The 25,774-nt window shown below is 45.2% G+C and overlaps 1 protein-coding gene across 2 annotated transcripts; it reads right to left on the bottom strand.

Annotated features, from left to right (window-relative positions):
* Positions 1-652: 652 nt before the first annotated feature.
* Positions 653-24,043, bottom strand: LOC121548262 (cytochrome P450 2D15). 2 transcript variants are annotated; one of them, XM_041859675.2, is made up of 9 exons: positions 23,837-24,043; positions 22,879-23,041; positions 16,329-16,481; positions 15,893-16,056; positions 6,299-6,472; positions 5,997-6,135; positions 5,734-5,921; positions 3,309-3,450; positions 653-1,088 (listed from the first exon to the last, which is right to left on the bottom strand). In XM_041859675.2, exons 1-9 carry the CDS (start codon positions 23,993-23,995, stop codon positions 901-903), a joined length of 1,470 nt encoding a protein of 489 aa, XP_041715609.2. In that variant the 5' UTR covers positions 23,996-24,043; the 3' UTR covers positions 653-900. The 2 variants fall into 2 exon arrangements, with proteins under 2 accessions (XP_041715609.2, XP_041715610.2); XM_041859676.2 differs by having other exon boundaries at positions 15,893-16,053.
* Positions 24,044-25,774: the final 1,731 nt, after the last annotated feature.

Raw genomic sequence — 25,774 nt, 5'->3', positions numbered from 1 at the left:
TTTTTTTGGCTCTTATGTGTGGAACAATACACATAATTCCTTGCAATTAGATTTTCTGGTGCCTTTCAGGCATTGAAAATTATTGATTGGAGACTTTTATGTTACAGAATGCGATTGCTTTTCTTAAATATATTTAATGTTGTGTATTATGTGTTTTATTATAATGTGTTTTGTAGGGCTGTTGTGTTTTATTTATGTATTGGGTTTTATTTGTAAACTTATACAGGGCTCTCTTGTAAAATAGTTTTATCTCAATGTGACTCCCTGTTTAAATAAAGGTTAATAATAATATAACAAATAAAAGGTGAGTAGCTACTGTACTTGTGCTTTGAAAAAACAAACAATTTGTTTATTAGATTGATCTCTGACTTAAAGATTACTTTTACACACCTTTGTATAGACCGTTTCTACAGTCAACAAGCTTTCTGTATGTTCAGAGGGCTTTGTGTATTTTCTTTTAAAATTAATAAAGAAATAAAAATACTTAGAAGGTTGTTTTGTTTGAGTGTTGTTTTTAGGACTTTTACATTTCGTTCTATTCTATAGTTTCATTAGAAATGTTTGCATCGCATCTGTGTCTGTGTATGTTTGCTGTGTCTCTGTATGGAATGTGGTTTGAAGGGTCATAGGTAGGAGGAAATAAAACACAAAAAATCACTATCCCATTTATTTCTGGACTGGCTGCAGAATATTACATAATTCTACATGTTACATGATGTTTCCCTGTTGAGGAGGTTCATTTGTTTCACATGAAAAGAGGTCATTTTATTTAGTCTGTCCTTCACAGGTCACAAAATGTGTTTAGCAAAAACTATAAGGCACTCAATGGAGGGTACAGCATTGTTTAATGTGCTGCTTTAGTGATATTGACCCTAAATGAAAACTGTGTGTAGTTCACCATCACTGGCTGCTCCTCAGGCGCACTCCCAGGCGGTAGGGTTTTTGCGCCTGTGCTATGCCAAAAATCTGGCGGAAGTCAGGTGCACCTTCTTGTTCAGGCCAGACAAATTGGAAACGTCGAAGCAAGGTCACCAGTATCAGAAAGAGCTCCATGCGCGCTAACCCTTCTCCCAGGCATACACGAGAGCCTGAGGAACACAAACACACAAACACACACACACAGTTATTTATGTTGACAACACCCTCATACACATGCTGTAATAAACATGGTGGACAAGCCTTTTCTATTTACAGTGCATTCGGAAAGTTTTCAGACCCCTTTACTTTTTCCACATTTTGCTACATTGCAGCCTTTTCTAAAATTGATTAAATTGTTTTTTCCTCATCAATCTACACACAATACCCCAGAATGACAAAGCAAAAACAGGTGTTTAGAAATTATACAGAAATACCTTAATTACATAAGTATTCAGACCCTTTGCTATGAGACTCGAAATTGAGCTCTGGTGCATCCTGTTTCCATTGATCATCCTTGAGATGTTTCTACAACTTGATTGGTGTCCATTTGTGGTAAATTCAATTGATTGGACATGATTTGGAAAGGCACACACCTGTCATAAGGTCCCACAGTTAACAGTGCATGTCAGAGCAAAAACCAAGCCATGAGGTCGAAGGAATTGTCCGTAGAGCTCTGAGACAGGATTGTGTCGAGGCACAGATCTGGGGAAGGGTACCAAAAAATGTCTGCAGAATATAATGTCCCTAAGAACACAGTGACCTCCATCATTCTCATAAATCTACACACAATACCCCATAATGACAAAGCAAAAACAGGTTAGAAAGTCTTGCAAATGTATAAATAAAAAATAAATAAAATATCACATTTACATAAGTATTGGGACCCTTTACTCAGTACTTTGTTGAAGCACCTTTGGCAGCGATTACAGCCTTGAGTCTTCTTGGGTATGACGCTACAAGCTTGGCACACCTGTATTTGGGGAGTTTCTCCATTCTTCTCTGCAGATCCTCTCAATCTCTGTCAGGTTGGATTGGGAGCGTCGCTGCACAGTTATGTTCAGGTCTCTTCAGAGATGTTCGATCGGGTTCAAGTCCGGGCTCTGGATGGGCCACTCAAGGACATTCAGAGACTTGTCCCGAAGCCACTCCTGCATTGTCTTGGCTGTGTGCTTAGGGTTGTTGTCCTGTTGAAAGGTGAACCTTCGCCCCAGACTGAGGTCCTGAGCGCTCTGGAGCAGGTTTTCATCAAGGATCTCTCTGTGCTTTGCTCTGTTCATCTTTCCCTCGATCCTGACTAGTCTCCAAGTCCCTGCCGCTGAACATCTCCACAGCATGATGCTGCCACCACCATGCGTCACCGTAGGGATGGTGCCAGGTTTCCTCCAGACGTGATGCTTGGCCTTCAGGCCAAAGACTTCAATCTTGATTTAATCAAACCAGAGAATCTTGTTTCTCATGGTCTGAGAGTCCTTTAGGTGCCTTTTGGCCAACTCGTAGCGGACTGTCATGTGCCTTTACTGTGGAGTGGCTTCTGTCTGGCCACTCGACCATAAAGGCCTGATTGGTGGAGTGCTGCACAGATGATTGTTCTTCTGTAAGGTTCTCCCATCTCCACAGAGGAACTCTGGAGCTCTGTCAGAGTGACCATCGGGTTGTTAGTCACCTCCCTGACCAAGGCCCTTCTCCCCTGATTGCTCAGTTTGGCCAGGCAGACAGCTCTAGGAAGAGTCTTGGTGGTTCCAAACTTCTTCCATTTAAGAATGATGGAGGCCACTGTGTCCTTGGGGACCTTCAATGCTGCAGAAATGTTTTGGTACCCTTCCCCAGATCTGTGCCTCGATACAATCCTGTCTCTGAGCTCTACGGACAATTCCTTCGACCTCATGGCTTAGTTTTTGCTCTGACATGCACTGTCAACTGTGGGACCTTATATAGACAGGTGTGTGCCTTTCCAAATCATGTCCAATTAATTGAATTTACCACAGGTGGACTCCAATCAAGTTGTAGAAACATCTCAAGGATGATCAAAGGAAACAGGATGCACCTGAGCTCAATTTCGAGTCTCATAGCAAAGGGTCTATTACTTACGTAATTAAGGTATTTATATTTTTTATTTTTAATAAATGTCCTAAAATTTATAAAAACCAGTTTTTGCTTTGTCATTCTGGGGTATTGTATGTAGATTGATCAGGAAAAAAATATTTAATACATTTTAGAATAAGGCTGTAACGTAACAAAATGTCAAAGGTCAAGGGGTCTGAATACTTTCCGAATGCACTGTATAAACACTCTTATATATCTTATATCAACACGAACTCTCTTGTTCAGTCTCTATGCATCCTCTCTCTCTTTCTCTCTCTCTCGCTCTCGCTCTACCTCTCTCTCTGTACCTGCTGAGAATGGCAGAAAGGCCTCTGGTTTCACAAACTCGCCATCCTCGTTGAGGAAGTTGTCAGGGTTGAACTCCTGAGGGAACTTCCACTGGCCCTCTTCATGGAGCACAGAGGACAGGTTAGGAATCACCATCGTGCCCTGGAACCAAAGAGGAAAGTGTAGTTAGGGTGAGAACTAGATAAGGAGATGTACTCATATGACTGAGAAATGGGGAGGTTACACAGATGATATCTCAGGTATAGCCTACATTCTTTACCCATCATGACATCACTCACTCTAGCCCAGGACACTTACCAAAATACATGTCCAAAAATAAAGAGGTTAACTAAAACAAAACAAAGACTAGCAGGCCGAGAAGCTCCAAAGCCACCTCTCTCTCACGGATTGACTATGCCCTTGAATGCCTGCACTGTTGTGCTTATCAAGGACCCGGTTGCTGCAGTGCCCTAGGGATGAGGTGTGGAAGTGGTAGTGTGTACTGTCTATTTGCTACCACTAAACCACTCCCCATATCATAACAATATGCTGCCACTGGTGACCTTAGAACCATTTTTGCATATACAGTACCAGTCAAAAGTTTGGACATACCTACTCATTCAAGGCTTTTTCCATTTTTGCTCTTTTCTACTTTGTAGAATAATAGTGAAGACATCAAAACTATGAAATAACACATATGGAATCATTTAGAAACCAAAAAAGTGTTAAACAAATCAAAATATATTTTATATTTGAGATTCTTCAAATAGCCACCCTTTGCCTTGATGACAGCTTTGCACACTCTTGGCATTCTCTCAACCAGCTTCACCTGGAATGCTTTTCCAAGAGTTTGAAGGAGTTCCCACACATACTGAGCACTTGTTGGCTGCTTTTCCTTCACTCTGCCGTCCGACTCATCCCAAACCATCTCATTTGGGTTGTCGGGGGATTGTGGAGGCCAGGTCATCTGATGCAGTGCTCCATCACTCTCCTTCTTGGTAAAAAGCCCTTACACAGGCTGGAGGTGTGTTGGGTAATTGTCCTGTTGAAAAACAAATGACAGTCCCACTAAGCCCAAACCAGATGGGATGGCGTATCGTTGCAGAATGCTGTGGTAGCCATACTGGTTAAGTGTGCCTTGAATTCTAAATAAATCACAGAGAGTGTCACCAGCAAAGCACCCCCACACCATAACACCTCCTCCTCCATGCTTTATGGTGGGAACTACACATGTGGAGATCATCCGTTCCCCCACACCGCGTCACAAAGACACAGCGGTTGGAACCAAAAATCTCCAATTTGGACTCCAGACCAAGGGACAAATTTCCACCTTAATGTCCATTCCTTGTGATTCTTGGCCCAAGCAGGTCTCTTCTTCTTCTTGGTGTCCTTTAGCAGGGGTTTCTTTGCAGCAATTCGACCATGAAGGCCTGATTCACACAGTCCCTTCTGAACAGTTGATGATGAGATGTTTCTGTGACTTGAACTCTGTGAAGCATTTATTTGGGCTGCAATTTCTGAGGCTGGTAACTCTAATGAACTTATTCTCTGCAGCAGAGGTAACTCTGGGTCTTCCATTCCTGTGGCGGTCCTCATGAGAGCCAGTTTCATCATAGCGCTTGAATATTTTTGCGACTGCACTTGAAGAAACGTTCAAAGTTCTTGAAATGTTCCGTATTGACTGACCTTCATATCTTTAAGTAATGATGGACTGTCATTTCTCTTTGCTTATTTGAGCTTTTCTTGCCATAATATGGACTTGGTCCATAGGGCTATGTTCTGTATACCACCCTTACCTTGTCACAACCCAACTGATTGGCTCAAACACATGAAGAAGGAAACAAATTCCACAAATTAACTTTTAAGAAGGCACACCTGTTAATTGAAATGCATTCCAGGTGACTACCTCATGAAGCTGGTTGAGCGAATGCCAAGAGTGTGCAAAGCTGTCATCAAGGCAAAGGGTGGCTATTTGAAGAATCTCAAATATAAAATATATTTTGATTTGTTTAACACTTTTCTTGGTTACTACATGATTCCATATGTGTTATTTCATAGTTTTGATGTCTTCACTATTATTCTACAATGTAAAAAATAGTAAATATAAAGAAAAACCCTTGAATGAGTAGGTGTGTCCAAACTTTTGACTGGTAGTGTGTATGTATTTTGGTCACCACTTTGAACAACAACTGATAATCCGCTTGGGCTGGCAGACTCAAGAGGTCAAGACAGAGCTGGCCCTGAACTCGGAACTTGGCTGTCTCCTGGGGCACATGCATTCAACACCTGGTCCGGATACGTTTACTTCTCACATTAACGCACACATTAAATTAGGTTACAGACCATTTAGCTAGGCCTAGGACACCTAGACATAACGAGTGTAGCAAAATCAGTAGGCTAGTTAATCGGTTACGTAACAGTATCAGTTGTCATATCAATGCTCACCTGGGGCAGCTGGTAGCCGTGTAGTTGCGTGTTGCAGGAGGTCATATGGAACACGCTAAGAGGAACAGTGTCAGCCATCCGCTGTGACTCGTGGATCACGGCTTGAACATACGGCATGGCGTGTCGGTCCTCAAACGAGGCATATGAACGTCCCTCAAGAACGTCCTCAATTTCCCAGTGACAGCGTTCTGGAACACACACAGTCTTTGTGTACCATACACAAAATGTGTACCAGTATGTGTGTTGTATGTGTATTTACTCACCCTGTATGTGTTGGTTGGTCATCAGGTGTAGAATGGCACAGCGGAGGGTGTTGGAAGTGGTGTCTGTCCCAGCAATGAAAAGATCAATTAGTAGAAACACCATCTGAACATCATTAAATGTGGAGCCTCCATCACCAGTCTGAGACATACACAAACACAAACACAGACACAGACACATTCCTAGGACTGAGCACCCAATTTTTGGTTAGAGCGCCAGCACAACACAACTACTAAGTTTGACTTTGAAAATGTCTGTCTGTTTACTGAACTTGCATAGGTCTATTTCTCTCCTGATTAGTTACCTTGTCAATCTGGTCAAGGTAGCAGTCAATGAGGTCCCTGGGCTCTCCTGTGACCCTTGAACTTTTGTGGCGGGTCACAGCCTTCTGTGCATGTTCTTTGATTTCATCATAGATGTGGAAGGCTTTCTTGAAGGGCAAGGGTAGGGCCCTCAGGGCAGGTATGAGTTCATAGAACTACAAGAGATAGATCAGCAGATCAAAGTGACAGAGCAATATAGCTATATACAGTGGGGAAAAAAAGTATTTAGTCAGCCACCAATTGTGCAAGTTCTCCCACTTAAAAAGATGAGAGAGGCCTGTAATTTTCATCATAGGTACACGTCAACTATGACAGACAAATTGAGGAAAAAAAATCCAGAAAATCCCATTGTAGGATTTTTAATGAATTTATTTGCAAATTATGGTGGAAAATAAGTATTTGGTCACCTACAAACAAGCAAGATTTCTGGCTCTCACAGACCTGTAACTTCTTCTTTCAGAGGCTCCTCTGTCCTCCACTCGTTACCTGTATTAATGGCACCTGTTTGAACTTGTTATCAGTATAAAATACACCTGTCCACAACCTCAAACAGTCACACTCCAAACTTCACAATGGCCAAGACCAAAGAGATGTCAAAGGACACCAAAAACAAAATTGTAGACCTGCACCAGGCTGGGAAGACTGAATCTGCAAAAGGTAAGCAGCTTGGTTTGAAGAAATCAACTGTGGGAGCAATTATTAGGAAATGGAAGACATACAAGACCACTGATAATCTCCCTCGATCTGGGGCTCCACGCAAGATCTCACCCCGTGGGGTCAAAATGATCACAAGAACGGTGAGCAAAAATCCCAGAACCACACGGGGGGACCTAGTGAATGACCTGCAGAGAGCTGGGACCAAAGTAACAAAGCCAACCATCAGTAACACACTACGCCGCCAGGGACTCAAATCCTGCAGTGCGAGACGTGTCCCCCTGCTTAAGCCAGTACATGTCCAGGCCCGTCTGAAGTGCATTTGGATGATCCAGAAGAGGATTGGGAGAATGTCATATGGTCAGATGAAACCAAAATATAACTTTTTGGTAAAAACTCAACTCGTCATGTTTGGAGGACAAAGAATGCTGAGTTGCATCCAAAGAACACCATACCTACTGTGAAGCATGGGGTTGGAAATATCATGCTTTGGGGCTGTTTTTCTGCAAAGGGACCAGGACGACTGATCCGTGTAAAGGAAAGAATGAATGGGGCCATGTATCGTGAGATTTTGAGTGAAACCCTCCTTCCATCAGCAAGGGCATTGAAGATGAAACGTGGCTGGGTCTTTCAGCATGACAATGATCCCAAACACACCGCCCGGGCAACGAAGGAGTGGCTTCGTAAGAAGCATTTCAAGGTCCTGGAGTGGCCTAGCCAGTCTCCAGATCTCAACCCCATAGAAAATCTTTGGAGGGAGTTGAAAGTCTGTGTTGCCCAGCGACAGCCCCAAAACATCACTGCTCTAGAGGAGATCTGCATGGAGGAATGGGCCAAAATACCAGCAACAGTGTGTGAAAACCTTGTGAAGACTTACAGAAAACGTTTGACCTGTGTCATTGCCAACAAAGGGTATATAACAAAGTATTGAGAAACTTTTGTTATTGACCAAATACTTATTTTCCACCATCATATGCCAATAAATTCATTAAAAATCCTACAATGTGATTTTCTGGATTTTTTTTTCTCATTTTGTCTGTCATAGTTGACGTGTACCTATGATGAAAATTACAGGCCTCTCTCATCTTTTTAAGTGGGAGAACTTGCACAATTGGTGGCTGACTAAATACTTTTTTTCCCCACTGTATGTGTGGTTTAGCTAAATAAATTAGCTTCTTGAAGCCTTCTTCTGATCTCAGGCTGATTACAACTAAAGGCACTATGTGTCATTCAACAAATAGAGTGTCTTTTGGATAGTGTAATTTTGCCAAAAATAAATATCTATTTCACCTGATTTTAACATTCTGTCATAAAGAACATATGTTCAACTTCATAATAAACATGTTTTCCCATCTCATGGTACTATTAAGAAAAATGACAATAAAAGTGACTATTAAAGAGAAAGTAAATCAGCCATAACTCCCCTTGTTACTGCGGGAATTGAAGCTTGTTGTGTGCAATAGGGAGGGGCAATTGAATACAAGCCTACCAAAACATTTGAACTTGTTAGAACGTGTTATGCTCGACATGCTCAGTTTTCCACCACAAAACACCAGAAAATTGCCAAAAAGAGTAGAACCAACTCATTTGCTTTTACACTATGATTTGACTATTAGATGTTCAATGTTTCTTTTTAAATGATAATTGAACGAGGAACAGTTTTACCATATTCAAACAAGGGTTCAGTTGACATTACAGGTTTGAGCTGAGGGACTGATGTACACTGAGTATACCAAACATTAGGAACATTTTCGGAGATTCTACAAGGTTTCGAAAGCGTTCCACAGGGATGCTGGCCCATGTTGACTCCAATGCTTCCCACAGTTATGTCAAGTTGTCTGGTGGGCCATTCTTGATACACACGGGAAATTGTTGAGCTTGAAAAACCCAGCAGTGTTGCAGTTCTTGACGCAAACCGGTGCACCTGGCACCTACTATCATACTCCATCATACTCCAAGGCACTTAAATATTTTGTCTTGCTGATTCATCCTCTAAATGGCACACATACACAATCCATGTCTCAATTGTCTGTAGACCTCATCTCCACTGATTGAAGTGGATTTAATAAGTGACATCAATAAGGGATCATAGCTTTCACCTGGATTCACCTGGTCAGTCTATGTCATGGAAAGAGCAGGTGTTCTTAATGTTAATGTTTTGTATACTCAGTGTATATGTATATTGACAAAATCACTAATCACAGTAAATAAGTAAGAATCTTTAGATATTACTTTCCCAAAGCAACAAAATAACTAGGGCTTTACAATTACATTTTAGTCATTTAGCAGATGCTCTTATCCAGAGCGACTTACAGTTAGTGAATACATATATATATTGTTTTATACTGGCCCCCCGTGGGAATCAAACCCACAACCCTGGCGTTGCAAACGCCATGCTCTATCAACTGAGCTACATCCCTGCCGGCCATTCCCTCCCCTACCCTGGACGACGCTGGGCCAATTGTGCGCCGCCCATGAGTCTCCCGGTCGCGGCCGGCTGCGACAGAGCCTGGATTCGAACCAGGATCTCTAGTGGCAGAGTTAGCACTGCGATGCAGTGCCTTAGACCACTGCCCAACTCAGGAGACTACGTTTTATCAACACATATAGCGCCTCCCACCAGCCTCCTCTGGTGAAGTTATTAATTACACTTTGGATGGCGTATCAATACACCCAGTCATTACAAAGACACAGGCGTCCTTCCTAACTCAGATCCCGGAGAGGAAGGAAACCGCTCAGGAATTTCACCATGAGGCCAATGGTGACTTAAAAATCTAATCAAATCTAATCTAATTTTATTTGTCACATGTGCCGAAGACAACAAGTGTAGACCTAGTGTAGAACATTTTGAGGATCTGAGGACCCATACCATATTTTCAGTCTCCTGAGGGGGAATTGGCGTTGTCATGCCCTCTTCACGACTGTCTTGGTGTGTTTGGACCATGATAGTTCGTTAGTGATCTGGACGCCAAGGAACTTGAAGCTCTCGACCTCCTCTACAGCCCCATCGATGTGAATGAGGGTGTGCTCGGCCCCCCCTTTTCCTGTAGTCCACGATCAACTATTTTGTCTTGCTCACGTTGAGGGAGAGGTTGTTGTCTTGGCACCACACTGCCAGGTCTCTGACCTCCTCCCTGTAGGCTGTCTCATTGTTATTGGTGTTCAGTCCTACCCCAATTGTTTTGTCGGCAAACTTAATGATGGTGTTGGAGTCGTGCGTGGCCACGCAGTCGTGGGTGAACAGGTAGTACAGGAGGGGACTAAGCACGCACCCCTGAGGGGCCCCCATGTTGAGGATCAGCATGGCAGATGTGTTGTTGCCTACCCTTACCACCTGGGGGCGGCCCATCAGGAAGTCCAGGATCCAGTTGCAAAGGGAGTTGTTTAGTCCAAGGGGCCTTAGCTTAATGATTAGCTTTTAGGGCACTATGGTGTTGAACACTGAGCTGTAGTCAACGAACAGCATTCTCACATAGCTGTTCCTTTCTTCCAGGTGGGTAAGTACAGTGGGGAGTCTTCTGTGGATCTGTTGGGGCGGTATGCGAATTGTAGTGGGTCTAGGTTTTCTGGGATGATGGTGTTGATGTGAGCCATGACCAGCCTTTCAAGGCACTTCATGGCTACAGATGTGAGTGCTACAGGGCGGTAGTCATTTAGACAGGTTACCTTGGCGTTCTTGGCCACAGGGACTATGATGGTCTGCTTGAAACATGTAGGTATTACAGACTCAGTCAGGGAGAGGTTGAAAATGTCAGTGAAGACACTTTCCAGTTGGTCAGGGCATGCGCTGAGTATGCGTCCTGGTAATCCGTCTGGCCCTGCGGCCTTGTGAATGTTGACCTGTTTAAAGGTCTTACTCACATCGACTACGGCGAGCGTGATCACACAGTCGTCCGGAACAGCTGGTTCTCTCATGCATGATTCAGTGTTGCTTGCCTCGAAGCGAGCATAGAAGGCATTTAGCTCATCTGGTAGACTTGTTTTATTTTTTATTTTTTTTCACCTTTATTTAACCAGGTAAGCCAGTTGAGAACAAGTTCTCATTTACAACTGCAACCTGGCCAAGATAAAGCGAAGCAGTGCGATAAAAACAACAACACAGAGTTACATATGGGGTAAAACAAAACATAAAGTCAAAAAATACAACAGAAAATATATATACAGTGTGTGCAAATGTAGCAAGTTATGGAGGTAAGGCAATAAATAGGCTATAGTGCAAAATAATTACAATTAGTATTAACACTGGAATGATAGATGTGCAAGAGATTATGTGCAAATAGAGATACTGGGGTGCAAATGAGCAAAATAAATAACAATATAGGGATGAGGTAGTTGGGTGGTCTAATTTCAGATGGGCTGTGTAAAGGTGCAGTGATCGGTAAGGTGCTCTGACAACTGATGCTTAAAGTTAGTGAGGGAGATAAGAGTCTCCAGCTTCAGATATTTTTGCAATTCGTTCCAGTCATTGGCAGCAGAGAACTGGAAGGAATGGCGGCCAAAGGAGGTGTTGGCTTTGGGGATGACCAGTGAGATATACCTGCTGGAGCGCATACTACGGGTGGGTGTTGCTATGGTGACCAATGAGCTAAGATAAGGCGGGGATTTGCCTAGCAGTGATTTATAGATACTTGTGTCACTTGGCAGCTCACGGCTGGGTTTCCCTTTGTAATCCGTAATAGTTTGCAAGCCCTGCCATATCCAACGAGCTTCAGAGCCGGTGTAGTAGGATTCAATCTTAGTCCTGCTTTGCCTTTTTGATGGTTCGTCGGAGGGCATGGCGGATTTCTTATAAGCATCCGGATTAGTGTCCCGCTCCTTGAAAGCTACGAAAAATATATATGCAAATATGGTAAATAGTGTGTTATACAGCTTATAATGAGGTACTCTACCTCAGGCGAGCAAAACCTTGAGACTTCCTTAATATTAGAGATTGCGCACCAGCTGTCATTGACAAATAGACACAGACCACCACCTCTCATCTTAGCGAAGGTTGCTGTTCTGTCTTGCCGATGCACGGAAAACCCAGCCAACTGTACAGTGGGGGAAAAAAGTATTTAGTCAGCCACCAATTGTGCAAGTTCTCCCACTTAAAAAGATGAGAGAGGCCTGTAATTTTCATCATAGGTACACGTCAACTATGACAGACAAATTGAGAAGAAAAAAATTCCAGAAAATACATTGGTAGGATTTTTATGAATTTATTTGCAAATTATGGTGGAAAATAAGTATTTGGTCACCTACAAACAAGCAAGATTTCTGGCTCTCACAGACCTGTAACTTCTTCTTTAAGAGGCTCCTCTGTCCTCCACTCGTTACCTGTATTAATGGCACCTGTTTGAACTTGTTATCAGTATAAAAGACACCTGTCCACAACCTCAAACAGTCACACTCCAAACTCCACTATGGCCAAGATCAAAGAGCTGTCAAAGGACACCAGAAACAAAATTGTAGACCTGCACCAGGCTGGGAAGACTGCATCTGCAATAGGTAAGCAGCTTGGTTTGAAGAAATCAACTGTGGAAGCAATTATTAGGAAATGGAAGACATACAAGACCACTGATAATCTCCCTCGATCTGGGGCTCCACGCAAGATCTCACCCCGTGGGGTCAAAATGATCACAAGAACGGTGAGCAAAAATCCCAGAACCACACGGGGGGACCTAGTGAATGACCTGCAGAGAGCTGGGACCAAAGTAACAAAGCCTACCATCAGTAACACACTACGCCGCCAGGGACTCAAATCCACAGTGCCAGACGTGTCCTCCTGCTTAAGCCAGTACATGTCCAGGCCCGTCTGAAGTTTGCTAGAGTGCATTTGGATGATCCAGAAGAGGATTGGGAGAATGTCATATGGTCAGATGAAACCAAAATAGAACTTTTTTGGTAAAAACTCAACTCGTCGTGTTTGGAGGACAAAGAATGCTGAGTTGCATCCAAAGAACACCATACCTACTGTGAAGCATGGGGTTGGAAACATCATGCTTTGGGGCTGTTTTTCTGCAAAGGGACCAGGACGACTGATCCGTGTAAAGGAAAGAATGAATGGGGCAATGTATCGTGAGATTTTGAGTGAAAACCTCCTTCCATCAGCAAGGGCATTGAAGATGAAACGTGGTTGGGTCTTTCAGCATGACAATGATCCCAAACACACCGCCCGGCAGCGAAGGAGTGGCTTCGTAAGAAGCATTTCAAGGTCCTGGAGTGGCCTAGCCAGTCTCCAGATCTCAACCCCATAGAAAATCTTTGGAGGGAGTTGAAAGTCCGTGTTGCCCAGCGACAGCCCCAAAACATCACTGCTCTAGAGGAGATCTGCATGGAGGAATGGGCCAAAATACCAGCAACAGTGTGTGAAAACCTTGTGAAGACTTACAGAAAACGTTTGACCTGTGTCATTGCCAACAAAGGGTATATAACAAAGTATTGAGAAACTTTTGTTATTGACCAAATACTTATTTTCCACCATAATTTGCAAATAAATTCATTAAAAATCCTACAATGTGATTTTTTATTTTTTTTAAATCTAATTTTGTCTGTCATAGTTGACGTGTACCTATGATGAAAATTACAGGCCTCTCTCATCTTTTTAAGTGGGAGAACTTGCACAATTGGTGGCTGACTAAATACTTAAAACATAAGATATTACAGTTTTTAATGTCCCGTTGGTAGGATAGTCTCGAACGGAGCTCATCCAGTTTATTCGCCAGTGATCGCACGTTCGCCAGTAGGACGGATGGTGAAGGTGGATTATCTACTCTCCGACGAATTCTCACCAAGCATCCAGATCTGCGCCCCCTGAATCGGCATCTCCTCTTCATGCAAATGACGGGGATTTGGGCCTGGTCCGGAGGAGCTGTAAATCTTTCACCTCCGATTCGTTAAAGAAAACATCTTCGTCCAGTCCGAGGTGAGTTATCGCTGTTCTGATGTCCAGAATCTCTTTTCGATCATAAGAGACAGTGGCAGAAACATTAAGTACGAAAAAAGTGACAAACAATGCAAAAAAACACACAGAATAGCACAATTGGTTAGGAGCCCGTAAAACGGCAGCCATCCCCTCCGGCGCCATCAGACAGTTACAGAGTTTAATAGCTGTGATAGGAGAAAACTGAGGATGGATCAACAACATTGTAGTTACTCCACAATACTAACCTAATTGACAGAGTGAAAAGAAAGAAGCCTGTATAGTATAGTATAGTATAAAAATATTCAAAAACATGCATCCTGTTTGCAACAAGGCACTAAAGTAATACTGCAAGAAATGTGGCAAAGCAATTCATTTTTTGTCCTGAATACAAAGTGTTATGTTTGGGGCAAATCCAATACAACACATTACTGACTACCACTCTCCATATTTTCAAGCCAATTAGTGGCTGCATCATGTTATGGGCATGCTTGTAATTGTTAAGGACTGGGGAATTTTTAAGGATAAAAAATAAACAGAATGGAGCAAAATCCTAGATGAAAACCTGGTACAGTATGCTTTCCACCAGAAACTGGGAAATGATTTCACCTTTCAGCAGGACAATAAGATAAAACACAAGGCCAAATCTACACTGGAGTTGCTTACCAAGAAGACAGTGAATGTTCCTGAGTGGCCGAGTTACAGTTTTGACTTAAATCTACTTGAAGTCTATGGCAAGACCTGAAAATGGTTAAATAGAAAATAATTTTGAAATAAAAAATGGTCATGTTCGAATTGCTGCAAAGAAACCACTACTAACGGACACCAATAAGAAGAAGAGACCTGCTTGGGCCAAGAAACATGAGCAATGGACATTATACCGGTGGAAATGTGTCCTTTGGTCTGGAGTCCAAATTTGAGATTTTTTGGTTCAAACCGCTGTGTCTTTGTGAGACGCGGTGTGGGTGAACGGATGATCTCCGCATGTGTAGTTCCCACTGTAAAGCATGGAGGAGGAGGTGTTTTGGTGTGGGGGTGCTTTGCTGGTTACACTGTCTGTGCTATATTTAGAATTCAAGGCACACTTAACCAGCATGACTACCACAGCATTCTGCAGCGATATGCCATCCCATCTGGTTTGGGCTTAGTGGGACTATCATTTGTTTTTCAACAGGACAATGACCCAACACACCTCCAGGCTGTGTAAGGGCTATTTGACCAAGAAGGAGAGTGATGGAGTGCTGCATCAGATGACCTGGCCTCCACAATCCCCCGACCTCAACCCAATTGAGATGGTTTGGGATGAGTCAGACGGCAGAGTGAAGGAAAAGCAGCCAACAAGTGCTCAGCATATGTGGGAACTCCTTCAAGACTCTTGGAAAAGCATTCCAGGTGAAGCTGGTTGAGAGAATGCCAAGAGTGTGCAAAGCTGTCATCAAGGCAAGGGGTGGCTATTTGAAGAATCTCAAATATAAAATATATTTTGATTTGTTTAACACTTTTTGGGTTACTATATGATTCCATATGTGTTATTTCATAGTTTTGATGTCTTCACTATTATTCTACAACGTAAAAAATAGTAGAAATAAAGAAATTCCCTTGAATGAGTAGGTGTCCAAACTTTTGACTGGTACTGTATGTGTACGCGACCAGTAAAATGTTATTTGATTTGATGATGGTGCAACTTGAAAAATGTTGGGCTTCCCTAGAAGTTAGGCAAACGTGACGTGGTACATCCCAAAATGGGGATTTCCAGAGAAAACAAATAACTTATTTGAATGAAAACACACTGCTATTGGATTATTTTGACATGGATTAGTTTAGTTAGAGAATAGATGTATGTGATCGAACTGTTCAATTGAGTGTTTCATAAAAATGTACACACATAATGTCTGAGGGACATAAAAGGCACTCTATTGGTGGAACGACCCTGGTTTTCTATTATATATATATATATATATATTATTTCAATTAAAAGTAGTGGAGTAGCAGCAGCAGTAGTGATAATAGTGTTCTGTACCATGGCCCAAGGTCCGATAGCAATTTTGGTTAAATCCTGTATCCTACTGATGAGGGTGAGGAAGACCGGGTTGTCGTATTCAAACCTTTCCCCGTAAATCAGTGAGCAGATGATGTTCGACGCCGCTAGATGGAACAAGTGCTGAGGGTCCATCGAACTGCCTGCTAGGACACAGCAACGATCACCGAACCAGGCAATACACACAGACAAGAGAAGAGCACCGATAATAGAGCTTCTGTATTGAACACACTGATAGGATAGATAGAGTAAAAAATCACCACATTCTTTATACCCAATGTTAACACAGTATTGTACATATTGTAACGATAATTGGTTGATATTGTGGAATTTTAGTCTGGATACTGACTATGTGGTGATAATGACAATAACATGTATGGTGATGACTATGTGGTACGTTGTGTGTGTGTGGCTGTACCAGCATTGCGTTCCAGCTCAGAGCAGATGTGGGAGACCTCCTCGAGGATGCGCTCTTCCATGGAGCGTTTGCCCAGACCAAAGTTTCTCAGCGTGGTCAGAGCAAAGCGCCGGTGGTCCCTCCAGCTGGAGCCAAAATCTGCCATGATGACCCCTGATAAACACATGTAACAGGGTTGGTTATGTTTCCACTTGCCACTGCAGAAATATATATTCAATGTTTATGTGTTTCTATTGGTTGGTTCAAGTCAGATGCCAATAAGGTGTATTGTCATTGGCTATGCTTGCAGATAGGGGGAGATTGCGAACGTCAGTTCTTCCCAGTCTGATATTGACATGCAAGCAGTAGGTCACACTCTGAAATACTGTATAATATTACAATGTGTACAAGTTCACTATGTAAATTTCCTGACGTCTACATATGCTTGATATATATACTGTACCAGTCAAAAATATTGGACACACCTACTCATTCCAGGATTTTTCTTAATTTTTACTATTTTCTACATTGTATAATAATAGTGAAGACATCAAAACTATGAAATAACATGTATGGAATCATGTAGTAACCACAAAAGTATTAACAAATCAAAACATATTTTATATTTGAGATTCTTCAAAGTAGCCACCCTTTGCCTTGATGACAGCTTTGCACACTCTTGGCATTCTCTCAACCAGCTTCATGAGGTAGTCACCTGGAATGCATTTCAATTAACAGGTGTGCCTTGTTAAAAGTTAATTTGTGGAATTTCTTTCCTTCTTAATGCGTTTGATCCAATCAGTTGTGTTGTGACAAGGTAGGGGGGGTATACAGAAGACAGCCCTATTTGGTAAAAGACCAAGTCCATATTATTTACATTTACATTTACATCATTTAGCAGACGCTCTTATCCAGAGCAACTTACACATTGGTGCATTCAACTTATGATAGCCAGTGGGACAACCACTTTTCTTCTTTCTTTTTTTTATGAAGGGGTGGGGGAGGAGGGGGGGTAGAAGGATTACTTTATACTATTCCAGGTATTCCTTAAAGAGGTAGGGTTTCAAGTGTCATATTATGACAAGAACAGCTCAAATAAGGAAAGCGAAACGACAGTCCATCATTACTTTAAGACATGAAGGTCAGTCAATACGGAAACATTTCAAGAACTTTGAAAGTTTCTTCAAGTGCAGTCGCAAAAACCATCAAGTGCTATGATGAAACTGGCTCTCATGAAGACAGCCAAAGAAAAGGATGGAAATTTAAGATTTTTTGGTTCAAACCGCCGTGTCTTTGTGAGACGCGGTGTGGGTGAACGGATGATCTCCGCATGTGTAGTTCTCACTGTAAAGCATGGAGGAGGAGGTGTTATGGTGTGGGGGTGCTTTGCTGGTGACACTGTCTGTGATTTATTTAGAATTCAAGGCACACTTAACCAGCATGACTACCACAGCATTCTGCAGCGATATGCCATCCCATCTGGTTTGGGCTTAGTGGGACTATCATTTGTTTTTCAACAGGACAATGACCCAACACACCTTCAGGCTGTGTAAGGGCTATTTGACCAAGAAGGAGAGTGATGGAGTGCTGCATCAGATGACCTAGCCTCCACAATCACCCGACCTCAACCCAATTGAGATGGTTTGGGATGAGTCAGACGGCAGAGTGAAGGAAAAGCAGCCAACAAGTGCTCAGCATATGTGGGAACTCCTTCAAGACTCTTGGAAAAGCATTCCAGGTGAAGCTGGTTGAGAGAATGCCAAGAGTGTGCAAAGTTGTCATCAAGGCAACGGGTGGCTATTTGAAGAATCTCAAATATAAAATATATTCTGATTTGTTTAACACTTTTTTGGTTACTACATGATTCCATATGTGTTATTTCATAGTTTTGATGTCTTCACTATTATCCTACAAGGTAAAAATAGTAAAAATAAAGAAAAACCCTTGAATGAGTAGGTGTGTCCAAACTTTTGACTGGTACTGTATGTAAATGTGGATCTTTCCATTTTCTATTTGCTATAAATTTGCAAAAATGTCTAAAAATGTCACGATCGTCAAAAGGAGCGGACCAATGCGCAGCGTTGCGAGTGAACATGATGACTTTATTATTAAAGCAACCACGAAGAAAAAACAACAAATGACGATCCGTGAAGTTCTATACAGAATACTACTAACAGCAAACACGGAAACAATAACCCACAAAACAAAGGAGAAAACACACAGAATATATATGGCTCCCAATCAGAGATAACGAGCCGACAGCTGACACTCGTTACCTCTGATTGGGAGTCATCGACCAATCACCACATGACACAAACAAAATGAAACTCACCCATCCCCAACACCACCAAATGAAATACACCCAACACAAGAAAATGAACAACCCTGGCTCAATATAAACGTCCATAGAGCCAGAGTGTTACAGTACCCCCCCCTAAAGGTGCGAACTCCGGGCGCACCAACATCAGGACTAGGGGAGGGTCTGGGTGGGCGTCTGTCCATGGTGGCGGCTCTGGCCCCGGGTCGTGATCCCCACCCCACCACAGTCACAACCTGCTTCGGTAGCCTCCTCCCAATGACCACCCTCCACCTAACCCCACCTGGACTAAGGGGGCAACCCCCGGACTAAGGGGCAGCATCGGCCTAAGGGGCAGCACCGGGCTAAGGGGCAGCACCGGGCTAAAAGGCAGCACCGGACTAAGGGGCGCACCGGACTAAGGGGCGGCACCGGGCTAAGGGGCGGCACCGGGCTAAGGGGCGGCACCGGACTCAGGGGCGCACCGACTAAGGGGCAGCACCGGGCTAAAGGGCAGCACCGGGCTAAGGGGGCAGCACCTGACTAGATGGCGGATCCTGGCTGGCTGGCTCTGGCGGATCCTGGCGGGACGGCTCTGGCGGATCCTGGCGGGACGTCTCTGGCGGATCCTGGCGGGACGGCTCTGGCGGATCCAGGCTGGACGCTCTGGCGGATCCTGGCGGGACGGCTCTGGCGGATCCTGGCTGGACGGCTCTGGCGGATCCTGGCTGGACGGCTCTGGCGGATCCTGGCGGGACGGCTCTGGCGGATCCAGGCGGGACGGCTCTGGCGGATCCAGGCTGGGACGGCTCTGGCGGATCCTGGCGGGACGGCTCTGGCGGATCCTGGCTGGACGGCTCTGGCGGATCCTGGCTGGACGGCTCTGGCGGATCCTGGCTGGGACGGCTCTGGCGGATCCTGGCTGGACGGCTCTGGCGGATCCGGGCTGGACGGCTCTGGCGGATCCTGGCTGGACGGCTCTGGCGGATCCTGGCTGGACGGCTCTGGCGGATCCTGGCTGGACGGCTCTGGCGGATCCCGGGCTGGACGGCTCTGGCGGATCCGGGCTGGACGGCTCTGGCGGATCCTGGCTGAACGGCTCTGGCGGATCCTGGCTGAACGGCTCTGGCGGATCCTGGCTGGGACGGCTCTGGCGGATCCTGGCTGGACGGCTCTGGCGGATCCTGGCTGGACGGCTCTGGCGGATCCTGGCTGGACGGCTCTGGCGGATCCTGGCTGGACGGCTCTGGCGGATCCTGGCTGAACGGCTCTGGCGGATCCCGGCTGGACGGCTCTGGCGGATCTCGGCTGGACGGCTCTGGCGGATCCCGGCTGGACGGCTCTGGCGGATCCCGGCTGGACGGCTCTGGCGGATCCTGTCTGGCGGAAGGCTCTGGCTGATCCTGTCTGGCGGAAGGCTCTGGCTGATCCTGTCTGGCGGAAGGCTCTGGCTGATCCTGTCTGGCGGAAGGCTCTGGCTGATCCTGTCTGGCGGAAGGCTCTGGCTGATCCTGTCTGGACGGCTCTGGCGGATCCTGGCTCGACGGCTCTGGCGAATCCTGGCTGGATGACGGATCTGGCTGCTCATGGCTGGCTGACGGATCTGGCTGCTCGCGGCTGGCTGACGGATCTGGCTGCTCATGGCTGGCTGACGGATCTGGCTGCTCGTGGCTGGCTGACGGATCTGGCTGCTCATGGCTGGCTGACTGATCTGGCTGCTCATGGCTGGCTGACGGATCTGGCTGCTCATGGCTGGCTGACGGATCTGGCTGCTCATGGCTAGCTGACGGATCTGGCTGCTCGTGGCTGGCTGACGGATCTGGCTGCTCATGGCTGGCTGACGGATCTGGCTGCTCATGGCTGGCTGACGGATCTGGCTGCTCATGGCTGGCTGGACGGATCTGGCTGCTCATGGCTGGCTGACGGATCTGGCTGCTCATGGCTGGCTGACGGGTCTGGCTGCTCATGGCTGGCTGACGGATCTGGCTGCTCGTGGCTGGTTGACAGATCTGGCTGCTCATGGCTGGCTGACGGATCTGGCTGCTCATGGCTGGCTGACGGATCTGGCTGCTCGTGGCTGGCTGACGGATCTGGCTGCTCATGGCTGGCTGACGGATCTGGCTGCTCATGGCTGGCTGACGGATCTGGCTGCTCATGGCTGGCTGACGGATCTGGCTGCTCGTGGCTAGCTGACGGATCTGGCTGCTCATGGCTGGCTGACGGATCTGGCTGCTCGCGGCTGGCTGACGGATCTGGTTGCTCATGGCTGGCTGACGGGTCTGGCTGCTCATGGCTGGCTGACGGATCTGGCTGCTCGCGGCTGGCTGACGGATCTGGCTGCTCATGGCTGGCTGATGGTGCTGGCTGGGCGGCTAGCGGTGGAGCGGACCCCAGCCTCGGATTGCAGTCATCACCTCCAGCAGGACGGCTCCCATCCGCATGAGCCGCTCCTGCCGGTCACGAACCCGAGCCTCCAGTCCAGCATAGGCTGCGTCGGCTCCTGCTGATTCCATAGCAGGTGTATGATTCTGTCTGGCGGACGGCTCTGAAGGCTCATGGCAGACGGACGGCTTTGCAGGCTCAGTACAGACGGGCGGCTTATGCAGCGCTTGGCAGACGGGCAGTTCAGACGCCCTAGGGCAGACGGCAGACTCTGGCCGGCTGGCGACGCACATCGTGGACCTGGTGCGTGGAGTAGGAACAGACCGGTCCGTACCGGGAACACCCACCACTGGCCTTAACTGGGGATCAAGAACGGACCGGACCAGACTGGGAACACACTTCAGTCTCTCATGCCGTGCCACAACAACTTCCCTCCTTCCACTCGCCAATGGCTCCCGTACTCCGTTAGCCTTCTCTCCTTTTCTCCCTGTGGCAGCCTCCTGCTGCCCAGCTGCCAAGCCATGTGCCCCCCAAAAATTTCTTGGGGTTGCCTCTCTTCCACGGGCTTCCAGCCTCGCCTTGCGCTGCCTCCTCGTACCACCTCCTCTCGGCTTTGGCTGCCTCCAGCTCTTCACGAGGGAGGCGATATTCTCCCGGTTGTGCCCAAGGATCCTTTCCGTCCAATAACTCTTCCCATGTCCCGACCTTAGGAGGCGTCCATAACTCCTGTGTAGGTAGGTCCTGTTGCCGCTTGTTACGCTGCTTGGTCCTTTTGTGGTGGGTTATTCTGTCACGATCGTCAAAAGGAGCGGACCAATGCGCAGCGTTGCGAGTGAACATGATGACTTTATTATTAAAGCAACCACGAAGAAAAAACAACAAATGACGATCCGTGAAGTTCTATACAGAATACTACTAACAGCAAACACGGAAACAATAACCCACAAAACAAAGGAGAAAACACACAGAATATATATGGCTCCCAATCAGAGATAACGAGCCGACAGCTGACACTCGTTACCTCTGATTGGGAGTCATCGACCAATCACCACATGACACAAACAAAATGAAACTCACCCATCCCCAACACCACCAAATGAAATACACCCAACACAAGAAAATGAACAACCCTGGCTCAATATAAACGTCCATAGAGCCAGAGTGTTACAAAAAACCCGTTTTGATTTGTCATTATGAGGTAATGTGTGTAGATTGTTGAGGGAAAAAAAACAATTTAATCCATTTTAGAATAAGGCTGTAACATAACAAAATGTGGAAAAAGTCAGGGGGTCTGAATACTTTCAGAATGCGCTGTATATGTATATGTGTATATGTATACAGTATGTATATTATGTGTGTGTACGGTACCTATTGTATTTTGTACTATTTTTGTCATTGTTATGATGTTTGATTTCAAAATGCCCCGTCTGATATACAGTCTGTGTGCAAGTGAGTAAACACCAATTAACTGGCTGGGAATTTCTTTAAGAACACAACGCAAGAGAGTTACGATGTATGATCACATCTGTTAGATACCCACACACACACACACACACACACATACATACATACCAGTGGAGGCTGCTGAGGGGAGGACGGCTCATAATAATGTCTGGAATGGAGTCAATGGAATGGTATCAAAGATGTTGTTTCCCTGTGGTTGATACCATTCCTTTGACTCCATTCCAGCCATTACTATGAGCCGTCCTCCCCTCAGCAGCCTCCACTGATACATACGCAGTTCACACAGTACCGACAAGGCAGTGTGTGTTTGTGCTCTGCATTCATCTAAACTGATTTAAGGCCACCTCTACCTACACCAATATTATATCACAAATTATAAAACTGACCCAGGACCAGCCTAGGGGATACTAGGGATCAAGAACTCAATACCTTTGCCTTCTGTGATGTCGCTGATCATGAGATGGTTTGGTCGTCCTGAAAATTCCGCTGTGCGCGTCACCAGTGCCTCACGAACCGCCTCAAGGCCATTCAGAACTACGACAGGCCGTGATCCGATGTACAGACTGAACACGTTACCATAGCGCCTCTTCAGCTGAAACACAGAGGTAGAGAGAGGGAGAGAAAGTTCCCAAGCCGAACAGTAAGTTGTGTGACAAGTCAGACACATCTGAAGATGAGACTAAACCATAGCATCCAACTACTGACAGTTCCAGCGGAGGCTGCTGAGGGGAGGACGGCTCATAATAATGGCTGGAACGGAGCGAATGTAATGATGAATTTGATACCATTCCACCTATTACGCTCCAGCCATTACCACGAGCCCGTCCTCCCCAATTAAGGTGCCACCAACCTCCTGTGAAAAGTTATTGTATTGTATCATTGACACTCCTTCTCTCTATCTGGGTTAAATTAATATCGATGAACAAACTTCTGTAATAAAACAAATCCCCATCAATAACCTTTTGAGGGTTGTCAATGAATGATACTGTATCTCTAAACACACTGAAATAAGTGGACTTTGTTTCAAAAGTCACAGTGCATGTTGATTTAGGCCTGATGGAACCTGTCGGAATCTGACCTATTCTAGGATCAATCACAGTTTAGTGGCTGTTGCTGTTCTGACATGAATCACAATAGCATTTTAGTTAGTATCTAAGCTGCTTTAGTTGAAAGTCTTGTAAAAAATATATGTTGTTTGTTCAAGCTAAAAGGTCTGTGAGGACGCTACAAAAACATATATTGGTTCACACAGTTTGGGCAACTTCAAACAAAACCAAATTACTGTTAACTATTCAATCACTGACAACATACAGTATATGACACACAAATCAACCGAGTGTAAACCAAACTTTTCCAGGTTTGTGGATTTTTTGTAAAGTTCTCTTACCCTTTCCAGGTCTTTGAGGGGGTTAACAGGGTCCAGCTGTAGCAGATTGCCGAGGATGGGCAGGGGACGGGGTCCTGGGGGGAAGTTTTTAGGTCGGCGGACCCTGATGAAGAAGAACAGAAGGAGGAAAAAGAGCAACAACATCACAGACCCTATCATGGTGACTGGGAGGCAGGAAATGTGTTCTTCACCATTTAAAGATACCAACCACACCACCCAGGGATATTTGCTGACTCTTAGACCCCACCCACACACATTGGACTGCTTTGAACACTAGCAGTCAGACAGTGTTTATGAGAAGGGATATTTGCTTATTCTGAGTTTACAGCCTTGATATTGACTAGCCTATTTAGCCTATTAGGGGATTACGAACCTGTGGTTGAACACAGTGTTCACCACTAAAAATTGCATTCAAATGGAGTTCATTCAACTTTTTGAGTAGAGTTGTTCACTATTTAAAGAGAAGCCACCTACACACAGTCTGCTTATGCTGCCTTTCCATTTTATTATGTATTAGCATCTTTCTAATATTATCATAATATTTCCATTTTAATATGCATTATTATATGACCTAGATCAGGTCGTAAACCACAGCACTTTAAACAAAGTTATAGTTGGATTTTTCTTTGGTATCTACAGTGAGGGAAAAAAGTATTTGATCCCCTGCTGATTTTGTACGTTTGCCCACTGACAAAGAAATGATCAGTCTATAATTTTAATGGTAGGTTTATTTGAACAGTGAGAGACTGAATAACAACAAAAAAATCCAGAAAAACGCATGTCAAATATTGATTTTTAATGAGGGAAATAAGTATTTGACTCCTTTGCAAAATATGACTTAGTACTTGGTGGCAAAACCCTTGTTGGGTCACAGAGGTCAGACGTTTCTTGTAGTTGGCCACCAGGTTTGCACACATCTCAGGAGGGATTTTGTCCCACTCCTCTTTGCAGATCTTCTCCAAGTCATGAAGGTTTCGAGGCTGATGGTTGGCAACTCGAACATTCAGCTCCCTCCACAGATTTTCTATGGGATTAAGGTCTGGAGACTGGCTAGGCCACTCCAGGACCTTAATGTGCTTCTTCTTGAGCCACTCCTTTGTTGCCTTGGCCGTGTGTTTTGGGTCATTGTCATGCTGGAATACCCATCCACGACCCATTTTGAATGCCCTGGCTGAGGGAAGGAGGTTCTCACCCAAGATTTGACAGTACATGGCCCCATCCATCGTCCCTTTGATGCGGTGAAGTTGTCCTGTCCCCTTAGCAGAAAAACACCCCCAAAGCATATTGTTTCAACCTCCATGTTTGACGGTGGGGATGGTGTTCTTGGGGTCATAGGCAGCATTCCTCCTCCTCCAAACACGGCGAGTTGAGTTGATGCCAAAGAGCTCCATTTTGGTCTCATCTGACCACAACACTTTCACCCAGTTCTCCTCTGAATCATTCAGATGTTCATTGGCAAACTTCAGACGGGCATGTATATGTGCTTTCTTGAGCAGGGGGAGCTTGTGGGCGCTGCAGGATTTCAGTCCTTCACGGCGTAGTGTGTTACCAATTGTTTTCTTGGTGACTATGGTCCCAGCTGCCTTGAGATCATTGACAAGATCCTCCGTGTAGTTCTAGGCTGATTCCTCACCGTTCTCATGATCATTGCAACTCCACGAGGTGAGATCTTGCATGGAGCCCCAGGCAGAGGGAGATTGACAGTTATTTTGTGTTTCTTCCATTTGCGAATAATCGTCACCTTCTCACCAAGCTGCTTGGCGATGGTCTTGTAGCCCATTCCAGCCTTGTGTAGGTCTACAATCTTGTCCCTGATATCCTTGGAGAGCTCTTTGGTCTTGGCCATGGTGGAGAGTTTGGAATCTGATTGATTGATTGCTTCTGTGGACAGGTGTCTTTTATACCGGTAACAAACTGAGATTAGGAGCACTCCCTTTA

Source organism: Coregonus clupeaformis, unplaced genomic scaffold (assembly GCF_020615455.1).
Source record: "Coregonus clupeaformis isolate EN_2021a unplaced genomic scaffold, ASM2061545v1 scaf2158, whole genome shotgun sequence".
Classification (NCBI taxonomy): domain Eukaryota; kingdom Metazoa; phylum Chordata; class Actinopteri; order Salmoniformes; family Salmonidae; genus Coregonus; species Coregonus clupeaformis.
The sequence above is the reverse complement of the archived record's forward strand: the minus strand, read 5'-3'. Positions and strand labels throughout refer to the sequence as shown.

Coding starts and splice junctions, on each gene's coding strand:
- LOC121548262 (XM_041859675.2), bottom strand. CDS start 23,995: ATGATAGGGTCTGTGATGTTGTTGCTCTTTTTCCTCCTTCTGTTCTTC. Junction 16,482..22,878: donor CGACATCACAGAAGGCAAAG/GTATTGAGTTCT, acceptor TGTGTTTATCAG/GGGTCATCATGGCAGATTTT. Junction 3,451..5,733: donor ACGGCTACCAGCTGCCCCAG/GTGAGCATTGAT, acceptor CTTTGGTTCCAG/GGCACGATGGTGATTCCTAA.